At 45.6% G+C, this 24,237-nt stretch overlaps 1 protein-coding gene across 1 annotated transcript in view; it reads left to right on the top strand.

The window, feature by feature from the left end:
• The window catches only part of GALNT9 (polypeptide N-acetylgalactosaminyltransferase 9), a 194,381-nt gene that overhangs the window by 59,476 nt on the left and 110,668 nt on the right, over positions 1-24,237 (top strand). The window contains exons 3-4 of the mRNA XM_060269465.1: positions 19,861-20,027; positions 22,120-22,294. Of these exons, the coding sequence (XP_060125448.1) occupies positions 19,861-20,027; positions 22,120-22,294 (342 nt within the window). The remainder of the gene's footprint in view (positions 1-19,860; positions 20,028-22,119; positions 22,295-24,237) is intronic.

Raw genomic sequence — 24,237 nt, 5'->3', positions numbered from 1 at the left:
CTGTTTAAATTAAATTAGATTGTCATGAGGAAAACTAGAATTTGGAAAACAACAATATGATAAAACAAAAATTATCCAAAATTGAGATAGATATAACAAATGAAAGTAACGCAAATTTAAAATATATTTAGAAGGTAAGCGGTGAGAAATGACTTGGAAGGTAATTCTTTTATCCTTCCTTTCTTTGTTTTCTGTTTCTTTCTTGTGTATTCTTTTTTTTCTTTTGTTTAGGAATATGTGTATATAGTATTATAAGACTTATATTCAATATTATGACTTTATGATTTTAAATTGTTATGTTTTATGAAACCTAATAAAGATGTTTTTTTTAAAAAAAAAACATATTGAGCAGAGTGAAGAGTCTGTTTTGGCTGATGAGAACTACATAGGCAAAGGCTTTCCCCACGGTACTCTGCAGGGAGATTCCACGGTAGTTGTCACAACCATGACGGTCACCTTTGTTCTTGTAGAGGATCACAATGCTGGAGTTACACATGTCCTTGTTGCCAACACTGCAAGAGGAGCTTGTACAGCACGTTGGCGACAAATATTCACACAGTTCAGAAATAATTTTACACCATTTATCAAATTGGTGAGAAAGAGACAATTACTTACAAAGTGCCATGAAAACTTACAAACTACCTAAGGAGGCTGTGGAGGTGTGATGTGAGGGAGGAACTGAATCCAGCTTTCAGCACTTCTGTTGGGATTCCATCCTGTCTTGAGTTGATGGCATTCTTCAGCTCGTCAAGGGAGGGAGGGAGATGCAGTTCTTAAAAGAGTAGCAAATAAAGATGGGTGTGAAATATTTGTCATATTTAACCCTTATTCAGGGGAGTTTTATTTAACTTACAAAGGAAACATTCACAATAAGCTTTAGAACCATTCATACTTTGGCTCCTCCTGCAGAGGCATTGGTAGCCATTACGGTAGGTTTAACCACCTAATTGGAGTCTACGGATAGCTGACTCCCCCCAGATGCTACAGGCAGTGTGCTGCAAACTTCTGACTACCACGTAGCTCCCTGTCATCAGAATTCACCTCAGGCCTTGCTGTAATTGACTGATCGGAGACTGTACTTCAGAACATCTTCTATATTTCGGGAAAGCGGGATGAAGTTCATACATCATCATAATCTATTCTTGGTCTGTCTTGTTATGAAGGACATTACTGGACAACACTAATGGCCAGAGAATGGCTTTTTAATTTTCTCAGGTAACAGAGATGAAATTTAAAATGCAAATGTTATTTTAAGTGCCTGCTATAATTATCAGCTGGGAAATGGCTCTTTATATTAGCCTTAAAAATGCCTGCATGCATGAAGGCGTTTGCTATTGTACCCTGCAGCTCCAATTAGCTTTAATTTATGCCAAGGTAGCAAGCAAGCATGCCCTTAGAGATCCTGTCCCACAAACTACTGAAAATAGTCCTTGGCTGTATAAAAAAATAACAATGAAGGAGCTACTTAAGAGATCAAGTAGGACTCTTTGTTGCCATTGGGGAAATGTAAGGTGCCCTCTCCTAACTGGTCAATTGTTTAGCATGCAGTAGTAAGTATGGGTGAAATTTTATCAGCTTGATTCAGAATAAGATTGGTATATTTACAATTAGGGATGGATCAGCATATATATTATTTATCATCTATTAGTTTATATATAGCTTACATGCCAAAATGTCTTCTAAATGGCTTACAGATATAAAATCATAGAATCGTAGAGTTGGAAGAAACCCGGGTGTCGTCTCGTCCAACTTCTAGCAATGCAGGAATCTTAGCTAAATCATCCAGGGCATATGAACATCCAACCTCTGCTTTAAAAACCCCAAGGAAGGAGAGTCCACAACCTTCTGAGGGAGACCATTCCATGGCTGAACAGCTTTTACTGTCAGAAATTTCTTCCTGATGTTCATTCAGAATCACCTTTCTTGTAACTTGAATCCATTGGTTTGATGTTTGAAGATGGCTATCATATCTCTTCATAGTCTCCTATTTTCCAGGCTAAACATATCCAACTCCCTCAATCGTTCAATTATAAAATCATAAAATCCATCCATGTTTAAAACAGATAACAAAGCACTGAAAAAACCATACATAAGTAAAATATGCAATACAACAAGTATACCAATTAAAACAAGGAACAATTAAAGGAGGGCTGATGTGTCCAGGGCAACTGTCTACCAGCACCATCTGGTACGCCGGCTGAGACCCTACCTGCTCGCACACTGTCTTGCCAGAGTGGTACATGCTCTGGTTATCTCCCACTTGGACTACTTTGGGGCTACCTTTGAAGGTGACTTGGAAACTGCAACTAATCCAGAATGCAGCAGCTATGGATGGACCTGGGACCATCTCCATACAAATCGGATGCTGTAGCACTGGGCAATGGCTATTCTCGTAAGGTTCACAACCATCAAGGAGGCTGATTGAGAAGGAGGTTCAGACAATAAACTGCTTCCATACACTGATAAAGCATCTGGTTTGGGCCATCTGGCCTGATAAACGCATTGGAAAGCCTACAAAAATGTATGTTTTAGGGGGGTGATACATGTGCCATGCATACAAAATGCATATAAAACATGTATAATTTAAATGCAATTTTGAATGCAATCTCTTTGTAAAAGGGGGAGGGGGAGAAAACCGAGATGCAGTCGACTTAAGACTGATCACATGTGAAATTGACACTGACTGGAAATAGACTGAGCCACGCATCCCTTCTCGGTCTGCAATGCAGACAAGCATTATGAGTTGGACAAATTCGTTGACTGAACCAGATAATTGCAAACCTAGGCATTGTCGCTAGAGATAAGTGTTCAGAGGAGATTGTTAACAACCAAATGGACTCTGTAGTAGTCAATGCATTTGTGAAACAATCAGGAGCTATCAGCGTCTATCTGGCTTTTTCTCAGCTCTTGGGCAATGGGGAGGGGTATATAAAGACAGTTAAGTCCAGTCAAAGGCGATTATGGGGTTGCAGCGCTCATCTGTGTATGCTGTGACCATGTCTAGAGGAATGGCTCTTAATATTTATTTATCTCTTCTTCTTATTTATTAAATTTCTATACTGTCTTTCTCTTGATGATCACAGGGTGGTTTGCACCCCACTTTATAGCCCTTAGAGGTTCTCAGCAAGATTGCTTGCTGCAGATTCTCATTATAAAGACTACAATCAGGTCTACCATAGCATCAAGAACAGACGTAACACAATGTCCCTGTAAATCTAGCATAGTACCACACATCCATATACACCAGGCACGTCCAACAGGTAGATTGTGATCTACTGGTAGATTACTGGATGTCTGTGGTAGATCACTGGCTTCTCCCACAGAAGCTCAACAACTCTGGCTCCCCTAAAAAAAAGCTCAACAACTACTTTGAGCTGAAAGCTGAACCCCTAAAAATGGGGGTTTCCTCCTCTCTAAAAAAAAAAGCTCAACAACTTTGATGGTGACAGACGGGCGATGGTGGGGAAGGAAGGGTGACCCATTTGATACACTGCTTGGGGTTGTGGGTTTGGTTTGGTTTTCCATCTTGAGAGCAGCACTGTCCAAATTGTCTCCTACATTTTCCTACATTTTCCATTGCTTAGTGAGAAAAGAACTTGCATGAGAAGATAGCCAGATAAAATTTTGGTGGCATTCTCATGAGTGGCATGAAGGCTCATGTTGTTCCTAGCTCTTTTTGGCAAACAAAAGAAATGAGGTGCCGTACTCATGTCTTTATAAAAGTGTCATGGACGCCAGCACAAAATGACTGCCATGGGGAGCAAAAATATACCACCACCACCACACGCACAGCTTTTCCTAACCTTTTACCCTACATATGTTTGGGACTACTGTTGGCCATGCTGATACAAATTCTACACCAACAACTTCTGGAAAGCACATCTACAGTACAACGAGGTGGTTTGGTATGCTTTGGTTTCCTTTCCTATAAGATTTTTTTCTTATTTTATTTTTTCCGTATAAGACTTGGCCTCAGGTTTCCTTGAACTATTCAGCTTAGCAAGAGGGAGCAACCTGAGGAGTAAATTATACATAAATCCTGAACATCAAGGCACCTAAAATATTAATTTCTTCACACTGTAACAGCATCAGCTGAACAAGCAAAGACTAGGGGGTAATTTTGCTCAGTCCACTTTCTTTCTTTCTTTCTTTCTTTCTTTCTTTCTTTCTTTCTTTCTTTCTTTCTTTCTTTCTTGTTTAGTTCTGTCAGCGACAGGTAAGGCTTTTGTCCTCCCCTGAAAGCTCCAGTAACTCACTTGCAGATGCTGGAAATTTAGCTGGAGCTAGCGGAGGCTGGTCAAGCAGGCCCAATGGGGCACTGCCCCCTGAACCTCAGTCTGCGAGAAATGGCAAGATGATGCAGTACCTGCAAAGGAGGAGTGGCAGATGAATCTGATGGAGTATGCAGAATTAGCAAGTTTGATGAGTAAAATGAGAGAACAAGAAGTGACAACATTTAAAGAAGATTGGAAATTATTTGCAGATTATTTTTTTAAAAAAAACATTGTAAGAATGTTAAAACACTAGCTGGTTTGAAGTAAGCTCAGTAGTTTAAAATTGCAATGAGAAAAATTTGGAGGTAAGAATGGTTAGGAAAAGCAGACTATTCAATTTGAGGAAACTATTATTTGATGAATTGATTGAAATGTACCGTATTATTGTTTTTTGTTTATCTGTCTTTCCCCCCCCTCCGGTTGTATTTTGAAGTGTGTGTGTGTGTGTGTGTGTGTGTGTGTGTGTGTGTGTAGTGCTTTTTCTGGGGGGATGCAGGGGTACACATACCCCTAAACATTTTGTGAATCTAAGTTTGGCCTCTTCAAGGGGCATTATTTCAATATGAGTAGGAAAATGAGAGTACCCCTAAACATTTTTCATAAAAGGGGGGGGGACACAGAGTCTGCCCCCAACTAGTTCCCAATTGCTTGCCTTGTTACTTAGAACTAGTCAGTGGGTGGCTGCCTGTTACTATGGTAACTCTGGCTCCACCTACCGTTGGTCCTCTTGCCTCTCCAAATGAGCACCCAGTGACTGGAATTAGCTGGCGCTAGCTGAGTGGATTCAAAATGCTTGAAGAGCACCAGGCTGGGGAAGGCTGGGCTAGGCAGATGCCCCAATTCTGCAGTGCTGGATTTGATCACAGATTGAAGATAGTCCCCTGTGAAATATGCAAGAGACCATTAAAACAGAAACTGCTTGTCAAGGGCTCTTAAGCTACTTTTACAGAGTAGAAGCCAGTTAGGGGAAGTCAAGAGTGGCAAATAATTGAATTCTCTCCCCGGCTCCTGCTCTCCCTAACACATTGCTGCATGAGCTCCTGACAAGAGAGCCTTAATGAAATCCCTAATGGAATTTTTTTTCCAGCATTCAGATCACCCAAAGTGAGGAGAGGTTCCTTGTTTAAGAACATCACCATTCTATATGGCACAATGCATGTTCCTTATAATATTGCTTACCAGACCAACCCTAAGGTATCAGAGCAGACCACAAAGCCAATAAACAAAAGCCAATTATACTGTAATGTAGTAATCGATGCGGCAGAAGGAGAGGGGAGATAGTGAGGCCCACTGTATCGCTCTGCATCAGAGGTAGAGCTAAGATAGCCCATTCCATTGGATTCTCCCATCCCACAACTGCCTCCATTGCAACAACATGATATGATCCTCCCAGGAGTGTCATCTAGGAAACAGGAGGAATTTGAGTCAAAGGAGACAAGAACCATATTCATACCATGCATTTAAAGTGCTATGATTCCACTTTATACAATCATGGCTTTCCCCCAAAGAATCCTGGGAACTGTAGTTTGGTTAAGGGTGCTGAGAGTCACTAGAAAACCTCCATTCCCCTCATGGAGCTCCAATTCTCAGAATGGTTTAACAATCAATCCCTCTTCAAAGGAAACTGTGAGAATTGTAGCTCCAGAAGTTGAATAGGAGTCTCCTAAGAACCATAGCTGTCAAGTTTTCCCTTTTCTCACGAGGAAGCCTATTCAGCATAAGGGAATTTCCCTTTAAAAAAGGGAGAACTTGACAGCTATGCTAAGAACCCTCAGCACTCTTAACAAACTACAGCTCCCATAATTCTTTGAGGGAAGCCATGGCTGTTTAAAGTGGCACCATAGTGCTTTAAAGATTGGGTTTGAATGTAGCCATACAGTGGATTATTAGTACAGTGGAACCTCAGTTTATGAACACCTCAGTTTATGAATTTTCGGTTTACGAATGCCGCAGACCCATCTGGAACGGATTAATTCACTTTCCATTACTTTCAATGGGAATGTTCGCTTCAGTTTATGAGCAGACTTCTGGAACCAATTGCACCCATGCTTCGGGTTAAGTACGCTTCAGGTTGAGTACTCCACGGACCCGTCTGGAACGGATTAATCCACTTTCCATTACTTTCAATGGGAAAGTTCGCTTCAGTTTATGAACGCTTCAGTTTATGAACAGACTTCCGGAACCAATTGTGTTCATAAACCGAGGTACCATTGTACACTCAATGGAGATCTTTGCAAGGGTGTCATGGTAAAGCAAGGGACGTTCTGCCACACAAAGGCAGAGGAAGGACGTTGCTAGTGTTTTCCGGTCAGGCATGGAGCCTTTCCGTGAAAAAAGAAGTTGAGCTTCCATTTACGGAAGACTCCTGCAGCAACACTTGAGTGTATTGGCTTGAGTGTATTGTCAGTGCAGAGACCCAAACACTAAAGGAACAAATGTTGGCACCTCATCACCAGATACATCTCCTCATGTTGGCGGAGGGAAATGCAGCAGGATGTTTGCTACACACAGAAAAGAGCACCAGTGTTCATGGGTGTACCCAGCATGGGGCAGGGGGGTGCAGCTGCCCCTCCCTAGAGAAGCAAAAAAAGGGGGGAAGCTCCCACGCAGCAAAAAAAACCAAAAAAAAAAACAGCCGGCAGCGGAGAGCGGAGTTGCAGTGTTTATCCTCAGTGTGGACCATTCCCTGGGACAGGGAAGGATTGCTGGGTCACCTCTGTTGGTTTTTGCATCGTAAAGGTTCCCTCTAAGTCCCTTTCTAGCCAGCAGCTAAATCATTCTAATCCTAGTTTCTTTGTTTCCCTGATCGCCATGCAGTCCTGTGTTGGGCTGAACTGCTGCTTAAGGGCTTGGCAGTTTGTAGCCAGCAGCTAAATTGTCCTAATCCTACCCTACCCTTCCCCCTCTTTGTGCATAGCCTCAGGCCCCTTTTATCAGATTTGTTTTGGCAATTGCTCTTTCACCATATGAGAAAGCTGCATATTATTGCGGTACAGGGGGTTAGACTAGATGACCCCCAGGGTCCCATCCAAACTTTGAGGTACTATTCCTGGGTTGACAGGATAATAGTGCTGATAACCCCTATGATGCAGGTTCAATCCCCGTTTGGGCAAGCTGCATATTATTGGTTGGCAGGATAGTAGTGCTGATAAAGCCAAATTTTTGCAGGCCCAATCCCCATATGGGATAGGTGCATGTTCTTGCATTACAGGGGGCGGGACTAGATGACCACCAGGAGGAGATGTGGCTTGGGGGTTGCTTAACACCGTAATCTTCAACATTTTCTGAGGGAAAGAGGGGCACCCTACCATACTCTCTTCCGGTGAGAGTACTCCTTAATTTTCCTACATCTTTAAAAGGTGTGGTTATTGAATTCAGTTTTGTTCCCAGTGAAGAGTTTGTGTAGCACAGTAGTCTGCTTTAACCAGTGTACATGGTGGCAGGACTGTATATGCATTACTATACCACACAACTGCTGGTTTGTTTAGTCCAGGTACGTAAAAAGGCCACACCAAGCAAACCTCAACATTTTCTTCAAACCCAAGAAAAATGATATTAGTATTAGACATGTAAATAGAATAGAAATTAAAAAAATTCAAGCAAATAATTGTAATAACTACCGTATAGCTACCGTAATAAAACACTGCTATAATTATATATACAGTAATAAAATTTTGGTTTCATTCGCCTTTTCCGTGCTGAAATGTCACAACCTGGATGACCATGGCTTGCCGCCCCCCTCCCCTAGATTTGTTCCTGGGTACGCCCATGCCAGTGTTCTTGGCTCTCCTCAAAGTAGAAAATCTGAAGACCAGGTGGGAATCAGAGGCGTCCTTCCCATAGGGGCTAGTGGCTCATTGCGCCAGGGCGCCGGCCTTTCAGGGGCGCCCCAGCATTGGTGGGGCACAAGGAGCCACAAGCCCTATGGCTCCGCCGCCAGTGCCGCCGCCTCTCCCTTGGCCACGGGAACCCCCTCAGCCGCTCGGCCGCAAGCGTGAGATCCAGTTTCCCTCGTTGCCTGGGCGCTCCGCGTGTGTGCAGGCAGAAGCAGGGCAGAGAGGGATTGGTGGCATGACCTGGCAGTGGGACACTGCGGGCAACTGGATCCGGCACCTGGCTGGAAGCAGCAGGTGAGGGGTGGCAGGAAGCCTGGGCTGGTGGCACCAGGGACCCTGAGCCAGGGCGAGAGAGAGCAGCTCCGGCAGCTTGGCTGCAGATGAAAGCGTGGGACTCTTCTTTCCCCTTCGCCTGCCTATGCCCATCTCGCAACCTGCGGAGGTTGAGCTGCTCCCTTCCAACTGCACAGCCAGCAGCAAGGAAACAATGCAGGCAGCAGCAGCAGCAGGGAGCTCCCCGAGCTGAGCCAAATCTTCAGCAGAAGCAGCTGCTGGCCCCCAGGAGCGGTGCTAGGGCTTTTTGGCGGGAGGAGCGTGGGCCAAGGGGGGAGCTCAGCGCCCTCCTGCCTGTGGAGGGGATGCTTTGAGCTTCTCAGCAGCGGCTGCAGCGAGCGAGCAGCGACGGCGGCAGCAACGCCCATAGCTGAAGGCTTCAGCTGTGGGCGCTGCTGCCGCTTGCTCGCTGCAGCCGCTGGGGAGCTCACAGCGTCCCCTCTGTGGGCAGGAGGGCGCTGAGCTCTCCTTTTGGCTCGCGCTCCTCCTGCCTGTGGAGGGGATGCTGGGGGCTCCTCGGTGAGCAAGCAAGCGAGCGGGTGGGCGGGCAGGCGGTGGCAGCGCCCATAGGTGAAGGATTCGGCTGCGGGTGCTTGCCGCCACTACTGTCGCCGCTCGCTGCGGCGGCCGCCGCCGCTGGGGAGCTCTCGGCGTCCCCTCCATAGGTGGAAAGAGTGCAAGCACATGCCTTGGGAGGGCGGCGGTGGCGCGGGGTGTTTGCGGGGCAGGCTCGGCAGCGCCGCCTCCATTTTCGCGCCCTAGGCAATGGCCTAGTCCGCCTAAATGGACGCACCGGCCCTGCTGGCCCCTCCCTCCGCGGCCCATCTGCCTAACTGAGGAAAGCACGGGCGAGGCGGTGCGTGGGGGGTGGGGGACCCCGTGGGGGGGCACCCAACGGATCCCTGCACCACGGCGCCAGATATGCATAAGACAGCCCTGGTGGGAATAACAAATATATGTCTGAATTGTCTGTTCTCTGGCAATTCACCATCAGCCAATGTAGAGCCTTGAGAAGGCTTTCATTTCCCTAGTGGTGAACTGGGGTAGCAATAGGTCTATTCTGACCCACAGGCCCATTTTTATTTTTAAATTCATTACCTAGGAATTGCATCTTCCTGAAGTTCTCAGTTCATAGTCTGACTGAGGATATGGGAGATAAATTTAGTTTGCATTTAAAGGTGAACCTACCTGATTCATACATTCTGTCACATTGAGAAACTGAAATACACCCACCCCTTAAAACATGCAGTTCTCCGGATTTTGAAATCCAGTTCTTCAGCCAAGGAATGTGTACAAAAGTGCATATATGGGGGGTAAAGAGCAGAAATATGCATGTATTCATAGGAACAAAGTAAGACTTGCAAATCACATGGAAACAGATATCAAGAGAAATTCACACTAAAATGTTGAAATTTCATGAGGGCTTTTTAAGAAAATCACAAACTGATGTGAAAATGTGGAGAAGTTGATTTAAGACGGGAATAAAACCAAAAGTGACTGAACCCCACACCCCTAATTCTGATTGGGACAGCTGCTGAAATTTGTTCTATTTGATATGTGGGTTGTTAGGAGAATTGCCTTGGGCCTAGTGTTGGGTTTTCTTCCGCCCCTCCCCATTTTTAAGCTGAGTTTGGTGTGTGTGTGTGTCTACTCCACATTTCACAATGGGGCTGAATTCTGCACCAACACAGCTGTAGGGCAGAGGTGGGGACCTGTGGTCCTCTAGATGTTGCTGGGCTACAGCTCCCATCATTCCTGACCATTGGCCATGTTGGCTGTGGCTGATGGGAGTCGATTCCCAGCAACTGGTATCAGAGTCATACTGCCTCCAACAGTGGAGGTAGAAGAGACCCATCCTGGCTAGCAGCTCTCCCTGCTTAGAACATAAGGAGAGCTTGCTGAATCAGGCCAATGGCCCATCTTGTCCATTTCACCAGATGTTTGGTCCATTTCCCACGAGAACTTATTTCTTCTCTCCCTCTCTCTCTTTCAACTTACTGCATGGATGGAACATTTTTTTTTCCAAATGCTTCTTGCTCTAGCTCAGCAGGTGCACTGAAAGTTCATCCAGAAGCTTGCAGACAGCCTTTGTGTCCTTACTTTTCCTTACCCATTGCTCGCTTCCAAGGAGATGTGTTCCCTTCCTTCCTCTCTACATCAACCCAATGCACTTCTCTTGCCTCATTAGTGCTTCATCATGCCAGTTTGTTATTTTGCTTCTTTAGTGTGCCCCCCCCCCCCGCCAGTAGGACTGGGGAGGAAAAGGGTTCATTACTTGGTAGGGGGAAAGGCCACATAATATAGTCATTAGCATTTTCCCCAGAAGCAAGAACCAAATTCTAATTAGGTTTATTAGGAAACAAATGGAGAACAGAAGGGTTGCCTGCAAGATCCAGCAGCCAAAGAACTTATCAATTCTGCAGTCAGCAAGTGCCTTTTTGTCTGGGGTGGGAGGTAGGGGGAGGATCAGGGACCAAGGATTTGAATCTTGCTCTCACCAGAGATGGGGGAAAAATTTGATTCGCTTTGCATTTCAATGTGAACTGCCCTAATGTGCACTTCTGCAATCCGTACACAAACCAAAACACAGGCTCCCTTCATAATTCACACGTTTCTGAATTCTGCGGTGCAGCTCTCCAGCAAAGTAATGTGTACAAAAATACATTATGGTTGCTAAAATCTGCACAAAAATACATATATTAGCATGGGCGTACCCAGCATGGGGCAGTACGGGGCAGCTGCCCCCCCTAGAAGCAGGACAGCTGGAGAGGACAAGCAGCGACGCTGCCTGCTGAAGTGAAACGGCAGCAGCGGCAGCGAAGCTGCCTCCGTTGAAGGAAACCTGGACCTGGGCTAACTTCAGCCCACACTCCTTCAAGTCACAGCGAGCACAGCACAGAAAGTGCTGCCCCACAATGCTCCATGGCACCTCATTTGCATGCAATGCTGTTAAAGGAGTGGGCGAGGCAGGAGTGCAGCCCCCTTTCCTCTGGGGGGCGTGGACGTTGACCATGCCTCCTGGGGGGATCCTGGCCACAACATTGCCAGCTAGCCAATTGGGTGGCTGGGGTGTGTGGCTGGGTGCGTGGCTGGTGTGCCCCCCCTAGCTTTGATCCTGGGTACGCCCATGTATATTAGTGAAAATAGCATGCACTTAAAGGCTGAATATGCCCCCTGGACCAGACATTCCTTATCCCTGTTCTGAAACATCACCCCCTGTAGTAGCCAGGATCACTGATACAGGTGGTGCGAGAAGTATGGGGTAATGAGTGGAAAGGCAGCAGAGTTTTTGAAAACTATGCACCAAAATCCTGATCATTCAGGGTTCCCAAGCCTCAGGAAGCTTCAACCAAATATGTAGAGGAAGCTGCCTTATATAGAGTCAGACCATTGGTCCATCTAGCTCAGCATTGTCCACACTGACTGGCAGCAGCTCTCCAGAATTTCAGACACAGTTCTCTCTCAGTCCTACCTGGAGATGCCAGGAAGTGAACCTGGGACCTTCTGCACATAAAGCAAGATGGTCTGCCATGGAGTTGTGGCCCTTCTCCAATAGAACCCCCTGACCCAACCTTCCTGCTGAATGCGGGAAGGCCAAGGATGGTTGCAAGAATATATTGAGGTGAGGTTAGTACACATGACCCTTCCACAGGTCAAATATTTCAGTATCTGAACAGTGCTGAAGTTTAACAGTGCAATCTTGGGCATGTTTACTCTATGGCTGCCATATGTCTAGGATTTCAAAGGTGGAATTGATGTTCGGGGGGAAATTCCGAAAGGCTGCGCTTTTGTCCTGAATCTTAGGCAATACATCAGTTGCTGGACTCCAATGAGAGGGAAGAGTGCTTGTGGGCTTCCCAAATGCATCTTGTTGGTCACTGTAAGAACAGGATGCTAAACTATATGGGCCCTTGGCCTGATCCAGCTGACTTCTCCTCCTCCTCTTCTTTGTTGATATTTTTTATTTTTTATTATATAATGGATTACATTCAACCTTAGTTGTACTCGGAGTAGACTCGTTAAAATTGACAGGGAACTAACTTCATAGCTGCCAAGTTATCCCTTTTTTACAGGGATTTTCCCTTATGCTGAATAGGCTTCCTCGCGAGAAAAGCGAAAACTTGGCAGCTATGTAACTTAGGCCCATTAATTTTAGTAGCTTTACTCTGAGTAAACCTTGTTTGAATGCAGCTCTTATACAGGGTGGCCTGAAAGTAGATATACTTTTCATACATACATACATGATGATTTTTTTCTTTTCTGATATTTTGAATGATCAGAATTTGAGTCAAGAACAAACAAAGTGGATTCTAAAGCAGCACACCTACTTTTGTGCTAGTGTGTGTGTGTGTGTGTGTGTGTGTTGCTCATTATTTTAAACTGTAAGATGCTGAGAGGTATTATTGCAGTAGGTGACTCACAAATCAAATACATAGTGAATAGTGTTTAGGAACCACTCCTAATTCTGCCCTCACTCCCACTCTCATCAAGGTATATATATATATATATATATATATATATATATATATATATATATATATATATATAGCACTGGAATGTGTTTTAGCAGGCTATAATGGGCAGTGGACCTTTTTAGTTCATAGCCAGGAGTAGTCCATTGGGACTGGTAGGGTGGAAGGTGGGGACTCCAACAATAGGTGGCCCCAGAGCCAATGATAGGTGGAGCCAACTACTTCTAGTTTTCTGCCCATCCTTCTCTCTACTGAGGTCTGCAAGGGCACTGAGACTACAGAGGAGGAAGCTGACATATGCACACTCCCCAGTCGAGTTGTAAGTAAGAAAGTAGGCAAGTGGGGGCTGGCTGAGGGCAGACTGAGGTTGATGGGCCATTGCCCTGTTTGCCCTAATGTGCCAGCCCCCACAGAGAGGCGGGCTGCCCACAGGACTTTAAATTGTCACAAGGACATTGGGGTGGGTAATAGGTTCCACCAACCTTTTGATACAATGCAGCTCGGACTGGGCCAGAAAATGGATTGCTCCAGCACTTTCTCCCCCTCTCCATCACATATCATCAGGGGTTATCTGATAGCCGGGCACGTCCTATCACCCCCCCACCCCCAGAGATAAATGGCTAACGGTTAAAAAAAAGGATGATTATTACGTTGAAGTGATGAGCCAGGAGGTCATCGAGTTTGACAAGAGCAAGGAAAGTCATTTCCTGTGGTATCATTAGCTGTATTTTAGAGAACAGGCCCCGTAATTGCTATGGTAATTGGACCCTGGATCTGCCTGTGAGAGCATGTTGGTTATTTTTAACATTAATTTCTATGCAAAGGAGAGAGTTGGCATTTCACTTTCATTGCAAGGTGCTCTGCAGAAGACGGAACTGTGGGTTGATACCTGCGGCAGCTGGGGTTAATTCTCAGGTTCCTGCATGGTTTGAATATCCAAAAATGTTTAGACAGTGCCCGGAATCATACTCAGCCATTATCACACTTGTAGTGGCTAAAAAAACATGCATAAAGGTAAAGGTAAAGGGGCCCCTGACCATCAGGTCCAGTCGTGTCCAACTCTGGGGTTGCGGCGCTCATCTCGCTCTATAGGCCAAGGGAGCCGGCGTTTGTCCGCAGACAGCTTCCGGGTCATGTGGCCAGCATGACAAAGCTGCTTCTGGCGAACCAGAGCAGCGCACGGAAACGCTGTTTACCTTCCCGCCGGAGCGGTCCCTATTTATCTACTTGCACTTTGATGTGCTTTCGAACTGCTAGGTGGGCAGGAGCTGGGACCGAGCAACGGGAGCTCACCCCGTTACAGGGATTCGAACTGCCGACCTTCTGATCAGCAAGCCCTAGATTCTGTGGTTTAACCCACAGCGCTACCTGGGTCCCCAAAAAAACCCATGCATATCCTGGTTCAAATAGGTTGGGGTGCCTAACCTGTCGCTCTCCAGGTAGTTTCATACTATAGTTCCCATCATCCCTGGCCATTGGCCATGATGGCTGGAGCTTATGGAACTTATTAATTAATCAAATAATTAAATCTATATCCCACTCTACCTCTCAAAGGAGGTAGCCAATTAAATCAAAGCTATTAAAAATATTTTAAACAATTCAAATACAGATGCAAACTGAGAGGGAACTCTGCTTGTTGAACGGGAAAAGTCTCTAAATTAGGCACCAAAAAGACAAGTGAGATGGCACCTGTCTGATATTTAATGGGAGGGAATTCCACCACAGTAATGACCCAATTTCTGTGTTGTGAGGAACTGACTTCCTGATAAGATGTAGGAGGTCCTCGCCTGCAGAGCGCAGTGGTCAATTGGGTGCATAAGGGGTGAGATGATATTTCAGTTGTTCATTGTTGAGTAACATCTTGGAGTAAAGGTAAAGGTAAAGGATCCCTGGACAGTTAAGTCTAGTCAAATGCGACAATGGGGTTGCGGTGCTCATCTCGCTTCAAGCCGAGGGAGCCAGCCTTCGTCCACAGACAGCTTTCCCGGTCATGTGACCAGCATGACTAAACCACTTCTGGCACAGTGGAATACCATGACGGAAACCAGAGCACACGGAAATGCCGTTTATCTTCCCGCCACAGCGATACCTATTTATCTACTTGTACTGGCGTGCTTTTGAACTGCTAGGTTGGCAGGAGCTGGGGCAGAGTAACGAGAGCTCACCCCGTCATGGGGATTTGAACCACCCATGCCCCTAACATCTTGGTGGCCACAGACTAGCGCCCCATCACCCAGAAAAAGGAGCATCCCTGGGTGATCCTATACACACAAGATGGAGGGGAGATAAGTGACCAGTGCATATGGGTGAATCATTTCCAAAAAATTACAAAGCCCTGAACAACTTATGTCCAGGGTCCCTCAGGGGCTCCTTGAACCCTTAAATCTCAGATCGATCACTAAGATAATCTGCAGCAACATCGCCAGTTGTTCTCCAACTTGGTGAGGCTCTTATTGACAACAATAAGAAACTGTGCCATAGTGTCACCAGCCCAGTCCCATGCAATACTCTGCCAATAGACATTCAGCAGGTGCCTTCTGTGCCAACTTTTTTTTAAAAAAGAAAATGTTTTTGTTGAAATATTTTCATGCATAACAAAGGTACATATAATATCTTTGTTTTCAATTCATAGAGTCCTTTCTATAGGTCGGTTACATTCAGTGTAAGACACTGTAGGGAGAGAGAAAGGGAGGATAATGATCTTTCATTATTTGGCATAGCGTATGTGCAGAGTTTCTGTGTCAGCATCACATGGATAGGTTCTTTCTTTATTAATTTACTCATTATTGTTGGTGGTGTGAGAGGATGGAGATCCCAGAGCATGGTTGGTTGTGTTCAGCTGATTGCAGTGAGTTTTGCTTGGGGGTGGTTGTGGGTCAATTTGTCTGTATGTTGGAAGGTTAGGTCATTGTCTTGTTGGAATGCATATGTAATAAAGGGGAGCCGCACCAGGGGGGAGGCATCCTCTTTCGTTTGTCTTTGTGCTAATTTCAATTTGCTGCTTAGCTTTTTTTTTTCCTAGTAGGGTTGTTCCCCATACAGTTTAAATGCCTGCTGAATACTTCTCTATTCTGCCAGGGCTATGCAGACAATTAAGAATGCACCCTTCCACGGTGGTTAATAGATGTCTGCTCTTAACTTTCTGTAACTCTTTTCATCATACATTTTTATGTTCCATTGGTGTAGACCACTTTGATATATTTTTATGATATAACGGTATGCAAATGTTTTTATAAATAAAAAAATGGGGTCCCTTCATTTACATGGAGAAAAGCATAATGAAAGCTAAGGTGTGGTTTTTGTTGTTTGTTTTTTTAAATGCTCGGTACATCATAGTGTTTGTAACTTTTATTGTTTTTGGTTTTTGTTTATCGTTTAGTCTGTTAGTTTGTTTTCTGTATTGGTTTTAAATTCGATTTTAAGGGGAGGGGTTAATTTTAGTTTGTAATTTTCTGTCTTTGTTTGTATTGTTTTATTGCATTAGTTTGTTTTCTGTATTGGTTTTAAATTTGATTTTAAGGGGAGGGGTCAATTTTAGTTTGTAATTTTCTGTCTTTGTATTGTTTTACTGTATTTTTTGATTTACATAGGTTTTAGGGAGGGATTTTTAGTCGGGTGTGGGAATCTGTTAAATTTTAGTGTATTTGTAATTTTTATTGTTTTTGGTTTTATTGTTTTATTACAGAGGTTTTATTTTGTTTTTAAGGGGAGGGGTCAGGGCTGCCCGGGAGGGGGTCCCAGCAAGCAAAATGGCTGGGGCAGATTCCACAGGGGGTGATGCACTGGGACAACCGATCTCAGTGGTCACGGGTAGGAGGAGGAGTTACGCTAAGACCAGACCATGTCATTACCGAGGAGGCAGACTTAGTCGTTGTCTGAGGACTATCCCTGCCTCCGGGTCTGGTCCTGACCGGACGGATATTGGAATCAGCAAGGGATACCCACATGACCTGAAGGTGCTGCTGTGCAATGCCAGGTCGATGATGAATAAGACCACTGCCATTCACGACCTGATTGTGGATGGAGGATTTGACCTGGCATGTGTGACAGAGACCTGGTTGGAGGAAGCCGATGGGCCCGTTCTTGGCGCTGCTTGTCCACCAGGTTTCTCTTATGCACAGCAACCCAGGCCATCTGGGCGGGGAGGGGGGGTTGCAGTGATTTTTAGGAAGTCATTAGTTTGCACCAGGCGTCCTATTGGTAAGACGGAGTTTTCTGAGTGCATGTTCTGGAAGTTGGGCAATAGGGGCAGTACAGGATTCCTTTTGGTGTACCGACCTCCCCGCTGCACCAAGGATTCCCTGCCCAAGCTGCTTCAGGTCGTGTCGGATGTGCTCCTGGAGACACCTAGCTTGGTTGTCTTAGGGGATTTTAACATCCATGCCGACACGACCTTACAAGGAGCCGCTCGGGACTTCGTGGAAAGCATGGCCACCATGGGGCTGTCCCTGAATAAGTCTGGCCCAACTCATAGCCGCGGACATGCCTTGGACTTGGTGTTCACCTCTATGGATGTTGGTGATCTGACATTAAGTAAAAGCGAAACAAAAGAAGTGCCATGGTCAGATCACTTTCTGGTGCAACTGGACTTCTCCGCAACCCTTCCCCTCTGCAGGGAGGTGGGACCGATTCGGATGGTCCGCCCCCGCTACTTAATGGATCCAATTGGCTTCCAGAGAGTGGTAGGGGATGTTTTATCCCATGTCGATGGCCTTTCAGCTGATTCCCTGGTGGCCCGCTGGAATGCGGAGTTAACCAGCGCTATTGACTGTCTGGCTCCGAAGCGCCCTCTCAGATTGCATGGAGCCCGGACAGCCCCGTGGTTTTCCCCGGCGCTGAGGGCGATGAAACAGTCGTTGAGACGGCTAGAGCGCCGGTGGCGGAAAACTCATTTTGAATCAGACCGGACACGGGCTAGAGCTCAACTTCGAGCCTACCAAGTGGCAATGGCGACGGCGAAGAGGACCTTCTTCACCGTCTCCATCGCATCTGCAGAAAACAGCAGCAGGAGACTCTTCCAGGTGGTTCGCAATTTAGCGGAACCACCTGCTCCATCCGGGCCCAGTACGGGCCACATGATCTCCTGCAATGATTTTGCAAAGTTTTTTGCAGATAAAGTCGCTCAGATTCGGGAAGAGGTAGACTCCACCGTGGGAGCAGGGCCGGGGCAGGGGAGTGCTAGAGTCCTGTCTAGTCACGTTTTGTGGGATCAATTTCAATCTGTTACCTCCGAGGATGTGGACAGGCTGCTTCGACGAGTGAAACCAACCACCTGTCTCCTTGATCCTTGCCCATCCTGGCTTATAAAAGCTAGCCAGGAAGGGCTGGGCGATGGGCTTCGCGGGTTGGTAAATGCTTCTCTCCATGAAGGAGCCTTCCCAGACCCGCTGAAAGAGGCGGTTATTAAACCGCTTCTTAAAAAACCATCTTTAGATCCGGCCAATATGGCCAACTATCGCCCAGTCTCAAATCTTCCATTCTTGGGCAAGGTGGTTGAGCGAGTGGTTGCTGAACAACTTCAGGCACGCCTGGAAGAAGCGGACCATTTGGATCCCTTCCAGTCAGGATTCAGGCCTCATCATGGGACTGAAACTGCCTTGGTCGCACTGGTCGATGATCTCCGGCGGGCTAGGGACAAAGGTAAGAGCTGTTTCCTTGTTCTGCTGGATCTCTCAGCGGCTTTTGACACCATCGACCATAACATCCTTCTGGATCGTCTAGAGGGTTTGGGAGCTGGGGGCACTGTCATGCAGTGGTTCCGCTCCTTCCTCCTGGGCCGTGTTCAGAAAGTGGTGGTGGGGGATGAGTGTTCAGACCCCTGGGCTCTCACTTGTGGGGTGCCTCAGGGTTCTGTCCTCTCCCCCATGCTTTTTAACATCTATATGCAGCCGCTGGGAGAGATCATCAGGGGGTTTGGGCTGGGTGTCCATCAGTATGCTGATGATACCCAGCTCTACCTCTCTTTTAAATCAGAACCAGTGAAGGCAGTGAAGGTCCTGTGTGAGTGCTTGGAGGCGGTTGGAGGATGGATGGCGGCTAACAGATTGAGATTGAATCCTGACAAGACAGAAGTACTGTTTGTGGGGGACAGGAGGCGGGCGGGTGTGGAGGACTCCCTGGTCCTGAATGGGGTAACTGTGCCCCTGAAAGACCAGGTGCGCAGCCTGGGAGTCATCTTAGACTCACAGCTGTCCATGGAGGCACAGGTCAACTCTGTGTCCAAGACAGCTGTTTATCAGCTCCATCTGGTACGCAGGCTGAGTCCCTACCTGCCCACTGACTGTCTCTCCAGAGTGGTGCATGCTCTAGTTATCTCTCGCTTGGACTACTGCAATGCGCTCTACGTGGGGCTACCTTTGAAGGTGACCCGGAAACTACAACTAATCCAGAATGCGGCAGCTAGACTGGTGACTGGGAGCGGCCGCCGAGACCACATAACACCGGTCCTGAAAGACCTACATTGGCTCCCAGTACGTTTCCGAGCACAATTCAAAGTGTTGGTGTTGACCTTTAAAGCCCTAAACGGCCTCGGTCCGGTATACCTGAAGGAGCGTCTCCACCCCCATCGTTCTGCCCGGACACTGAGGTCCAGCTCCGAGGGCCTTCTGGCGGTTCCCTCACTACGAGAAGCCAAGTTACAGGGAACCAGGCAGAGGGCCTTCTCGGTAGTGGCACCCACCCTGTGGAATGCCCTCCCACTAGAGGTCAAAGAGAACAACAATTACCAGACCTTTAGAAGGCATCTCAAGGCAGCCCTGTTTAGGGAAGCTTTTAATGTTTGATGGATTTCTGTATTTTAATGTTTGATGGATCTCTGTATTTTAGAATTTCTGTTTTGTTGGAAGCCGCCCAGAGTGGCTGGGGGAACCCGGCCAGATGGGCGGGGTATAAATAATAAATTATTATTATTATTATTATTATAGTTGTCATTTTTATTCTCCCCAGGTGCAAACAGATGTCCTATCCCGATGACCTGCCCCAGATCTCGGTGGTCTTTATTTTTGTAAATGAGGCCCTATCTGTCATCTTGCGCTCAGTACACAGTGTTGTGAATCACACCCCATCCCACTTGCTCAAGGAGATTATCTTGGTGGATGACAACAGTGACAATGGTGAATATTCAAAACACCTGTTTGTTTGTTTGTGTTTGTTTGTTTGTTTTCTGTTTCTTACTAATACGCATGTTTGGATTGGCCATAATGGGGAAAAAGCTGTTGAGGAAAAATGATTCATATATACTTATGAGCAGCTTGTTTTCCTCCTATGGGGAAATAATGTGCTAATTGCCTGCTGTGCAATGCCACAGCTTAGCGGCAGAGTGTATACAAAAGTTCCCGGCTTCAAATTCTGCTATCTTCAGGCAAGAATAAAACTCTTGTCTGAAACCCTTGAGAACTGCTGCCAGACCGTGTAAACAATACTGGACTAGATGGAACCAATGGCAGCTTCCCACGTGCCACAGAGCTGTGGCCCTTTCCCTGTAAACATATGGGTTCTGCACTGCATTCACACCGCAACTGATCCTGTTCTCCCCAACATTGCCCCAACCGTCAAGTTCCTAATTATATTTGTGCTTTCACATGACATAAAAGAGAAACATAGCAGAAGTTTAGTGCTGATTTCTGTGTCATTTGCTTCGGGGGGGGGGGGGGAGAATCCAATTGCAAATAACACGAAAATTAGTGCTGAACTGCTTATTCTGCTTCAATGGAGGTGGCAGGTATGGACACCAAAAAGAATGAAAACATAGAGGTATTGTTTCCGTTGAAGGAGAACTTGTGATCCAATCTTGGGGTGCAATATTTATATTTACTGTGGGATGCATATTAAGCTTAGAAACATAGGAAATGGCCTTGTACTGAGTCAGACTACTGGTCTATGTAGCTCAGTAACAACTATACTGACCAGTTTCCGGCAGGGGTCTTTCCCAGCCCTACCTGGAAATGCTGGGAATTGAACATGGGACTGTGGAGTTCGTACAGAGCCCCCAGTCGTTTCACGGACTATTGACCTGTACACCACTACTTTATTCTTCCGCTGCCACCAATTTTGTGGCAAAAACCCAGGGTTCCCCGCTGAAGTATTGAGTCTCAGCCAGATAGAGTTAACAATGAAGTTTAAAGTTTATTTCAAACACAAACAAGTTTTAGAATATATTCGAAACGCTGTCACTCTATTCCCTCTCAGTCTTGACCTAACTCACTCTGACTCCTCTATCTCCCCTCCCAAAAGAACCAACCGAACTCACTCTCAAAACCTCTGAGCTGAGCCTCAAAATCAGGTAGGCTCCACCTCCGGGCTTTCTTATTGGCCAACCTATCAATCCTTTCTATCCCCCAATGCAAACGTATCCTCAAAGAATGGACAGACGCCACAGGGACCTTCTGTATTCGAAGTCAGATGTCCTACCACTGAGTTATGGCTCTTTCCAAGTGAATCTTTCTTAAGCTTTGGTCAGTGTGACCAACTTATTACAATTTAATGTGCAGAAACTCATTATTTCTCACAATTTGGAATAGTAATACTACTAAAAATTATTATTAATAATAATATTCAAATGCCCCAATCCATTTCATTTTGGGCTACCTAACATAGCAAATGCACAATAAAATAGAGTAATCCCAATACAGTATGTTACACTATCCAACTAAATCCTATTCAGAATAGACCCACTGAAATTAATGAACTTAAGTGAATCAAGTCCATTAACTTCAATGTGTCTCCTCCAGGTAGCACAACCATTGAATACTACCCTCTGTTTTTGAAGTAATTTTTAAATGGTGGGGCAAACAGAAAGGGCTAAGTACTGAATAATTTGGCATGATTAAATTGTCCTCATTCAGGTCTTCAGAAATGTTTGTTGTTGTTGTTGTTTAGTTGTGTCCGACTCTTCGTGACCCCATGGACCAGAGCACGCCAGGCACTCCTGTCTTCCACTGCCTCCTGCAGTTTGGTCAAACTCATGTTGGTAGCTTTGAGAACACTGTCCAACCATCTCATCCTCTGTCATCCCCTTCTCCTTGTGCCCTCCATCTTTCCCAACATCAAGGTCTTTTCCAGGGAGTCTTCTCTTCTCATGAGGTGGCCAAAGTGTTGGAGCCTTCAGCTTCAGAAAAGTTTGCTCCGAGTTAAATGAGATTCTGTTGAAATGAAACAGAATGTGCTTCTCAAATCCCAAATCTCCTTGTCTCTTTGTTTTTACAGTTGAGCTGAAGTTTAATTTGGACCAGTATGTCCACAAGAGATACCCAGGGCTGGTGAAAATAGTTCGTAATAACAAACGAGAAGGGCTGATCCGAGCCAGAATCCAAGGTTGGAAGGCAGCAACATCACCAGTGGTTGGGTTTTTTGATGCTCACGTCGAGTTCAACACCGGCTGGTAAGGTCCTATGATAGGTAGGACATGGGCAGGGGAGATGGCGTAATGGACAAGTTGGGGCGGGGGTGCTATGCCATGGAAAGTGAGAAGAATCTCAAGCCTATCTTGTTTCATTGAGAGGACCTTTGGGACTCCTTGACTCTGCCTCTTAGCCCGGGTCTGGAGAAACTGTGGCTATCCAGATCTTGTTCAGTTCCTATCAGCTCCAGACATCATGGACAATGGTCCAAAGTTATGTAAGCTGGAGTCCAGCAATATTTGAATGGTCACATGCTCTCTGTGCCTAGGACAGATCCACACTATGCATTTAAAGTGTATTCCATGCACATTTAAAGTGCATGACTCCCCGCAAAGAATCCTGGGAACTATGGTTTCCCATACAATTCCCAGTACTGTTAAGAAACTACAGTTCACAGGATTAATTGGGGGAAGCCATGTCATGATTTAAGTGTGCTGAGAGTGGAGTGGTTCTGCCTAGAGTCTTTGCATAATGATCAACTCCTCAGGTTCAAGAATGATTGCACAGAAAATCAGATTGTAGCGGATCCTCTCTTTTTTTATGAAATAACCTTCTATCCCTTTGACCATAAGTCTATCAATCAGGTGGGGAAAGGGCAAAATATATTTTGATGTTCTGTATCTCTACTAATGATGGAAGGATCTGAACAAGTTGGTTCCCCCAGTTTCTTACTTATTTCCAATCTTAAATTCAGCTCTCCACATTTTGCAGCAATTTACTTTTTCTGGGGTGGGGGTTCCTTGTGAAAATTCATCAGCATTTCACCGTGAATTTCTCCAGGTAAACACAAACACAGTTTTGGCAAATGTACACATTTTTGCAAGCATTCTTCTCTAATATAATGCATTTTTGTATGTCAGTTTCACTCAGTTTTATTCACACTTTAATAAACACGAGGATTAGTGCCACATATTTGGGTGTGCATTTCTTTTTAGAAATTCTGTGAATTCTCAAGTTTCACCTTGTGGCATCAGATTTACTAACAGCTGCTCTGCTGCACTTTATGCCTGGGTAATCGGGGTAAAAAGTCATTGGTAACATTGCTAAGGGGAAATAGTAGGGGTAGATCTACACACAGGGGGAAAATGCTATAAATAAGTAAGAAATTAAATCATTATAACCAAAGAAAAAACGCTGTGGAAAATCTCAAAAAAAAAATTTTTTTGCTCTCTAGCGCCATCTGGTGTTGCTTGTTCATTACGTATTTGAAGTGCTGGTTTGTTTGTTTTTTACCAATGTAGCTAAGTCCCAGGAAAGTTTATCAGAGCAAGAGAATTCTCTCTTAACCCACCAGTGGCAACGCATTCGTCCTTCACTCATCTAGGACAAGGATTGTAGGCTAGCTAATTTAGGTATTAAATATTAACAGCTAATGTATCTCAGGTGTGGGCTTCAAGGTTGTGCTTTGTGATAGAATGGATGCTTGAATAGGGCAATTGGTAAAAAAGCTAAAAAGACGGCTGCTTTAACTGGCAATCGATAAAAGACCTTGAGATGTTGCTGAGACACTTTTATTACCATGCCTGCGATGGTGGTGGAGTTTGAAACGCTGTCTGCAGACTGTGCTAAAACTCTGTCTCATGACAACTTCATTCCAATTACTGAAACTTAGGCTTGAATTGCACATTCCACAGAGTCCCAAGTTTCCTTCCTTCCTTCCTTCCTTCCTTCCTTCCTTCCTTCCTTCCTTCCTTCCTTCCTTCCTTCCTTCCTTCCTTCCTGTTGGTTTAACCCAACACAGCCTGGGGCACTCTGCAACTAGCCACAATGGCTATGTTGTGACAGCACAATGCTTCTAAATACCAATAGCAAGAGATAACAGGAGGAGAGAGGGCTCTTGTGCTCAGATCCTGCTTGCAGATTTCCCACAGGCATCTGGCTGGTCACTGTGAGAACAAGAGGCTGAACTAGTTGGACCACTGAC

This window comes from Zootoca vivipara, chromosome 17 (genome assembly GCF_963506605.1).
Source record: "Zootoca vivipara chromosome 17, rZooViv1.1, whole genome shotgun sequence".
NCBI classification, from domain to species: Eukaryota; Metazoa; Chordata; class Lepidosauria; order Squamata; family Lacertidae; genus Zootoca; species Zootoca vivipara.
Note: the sequence above shows the minus strand (reverse complement) of the source record. Positions and strands in the feature narration are given on the sequence as shown.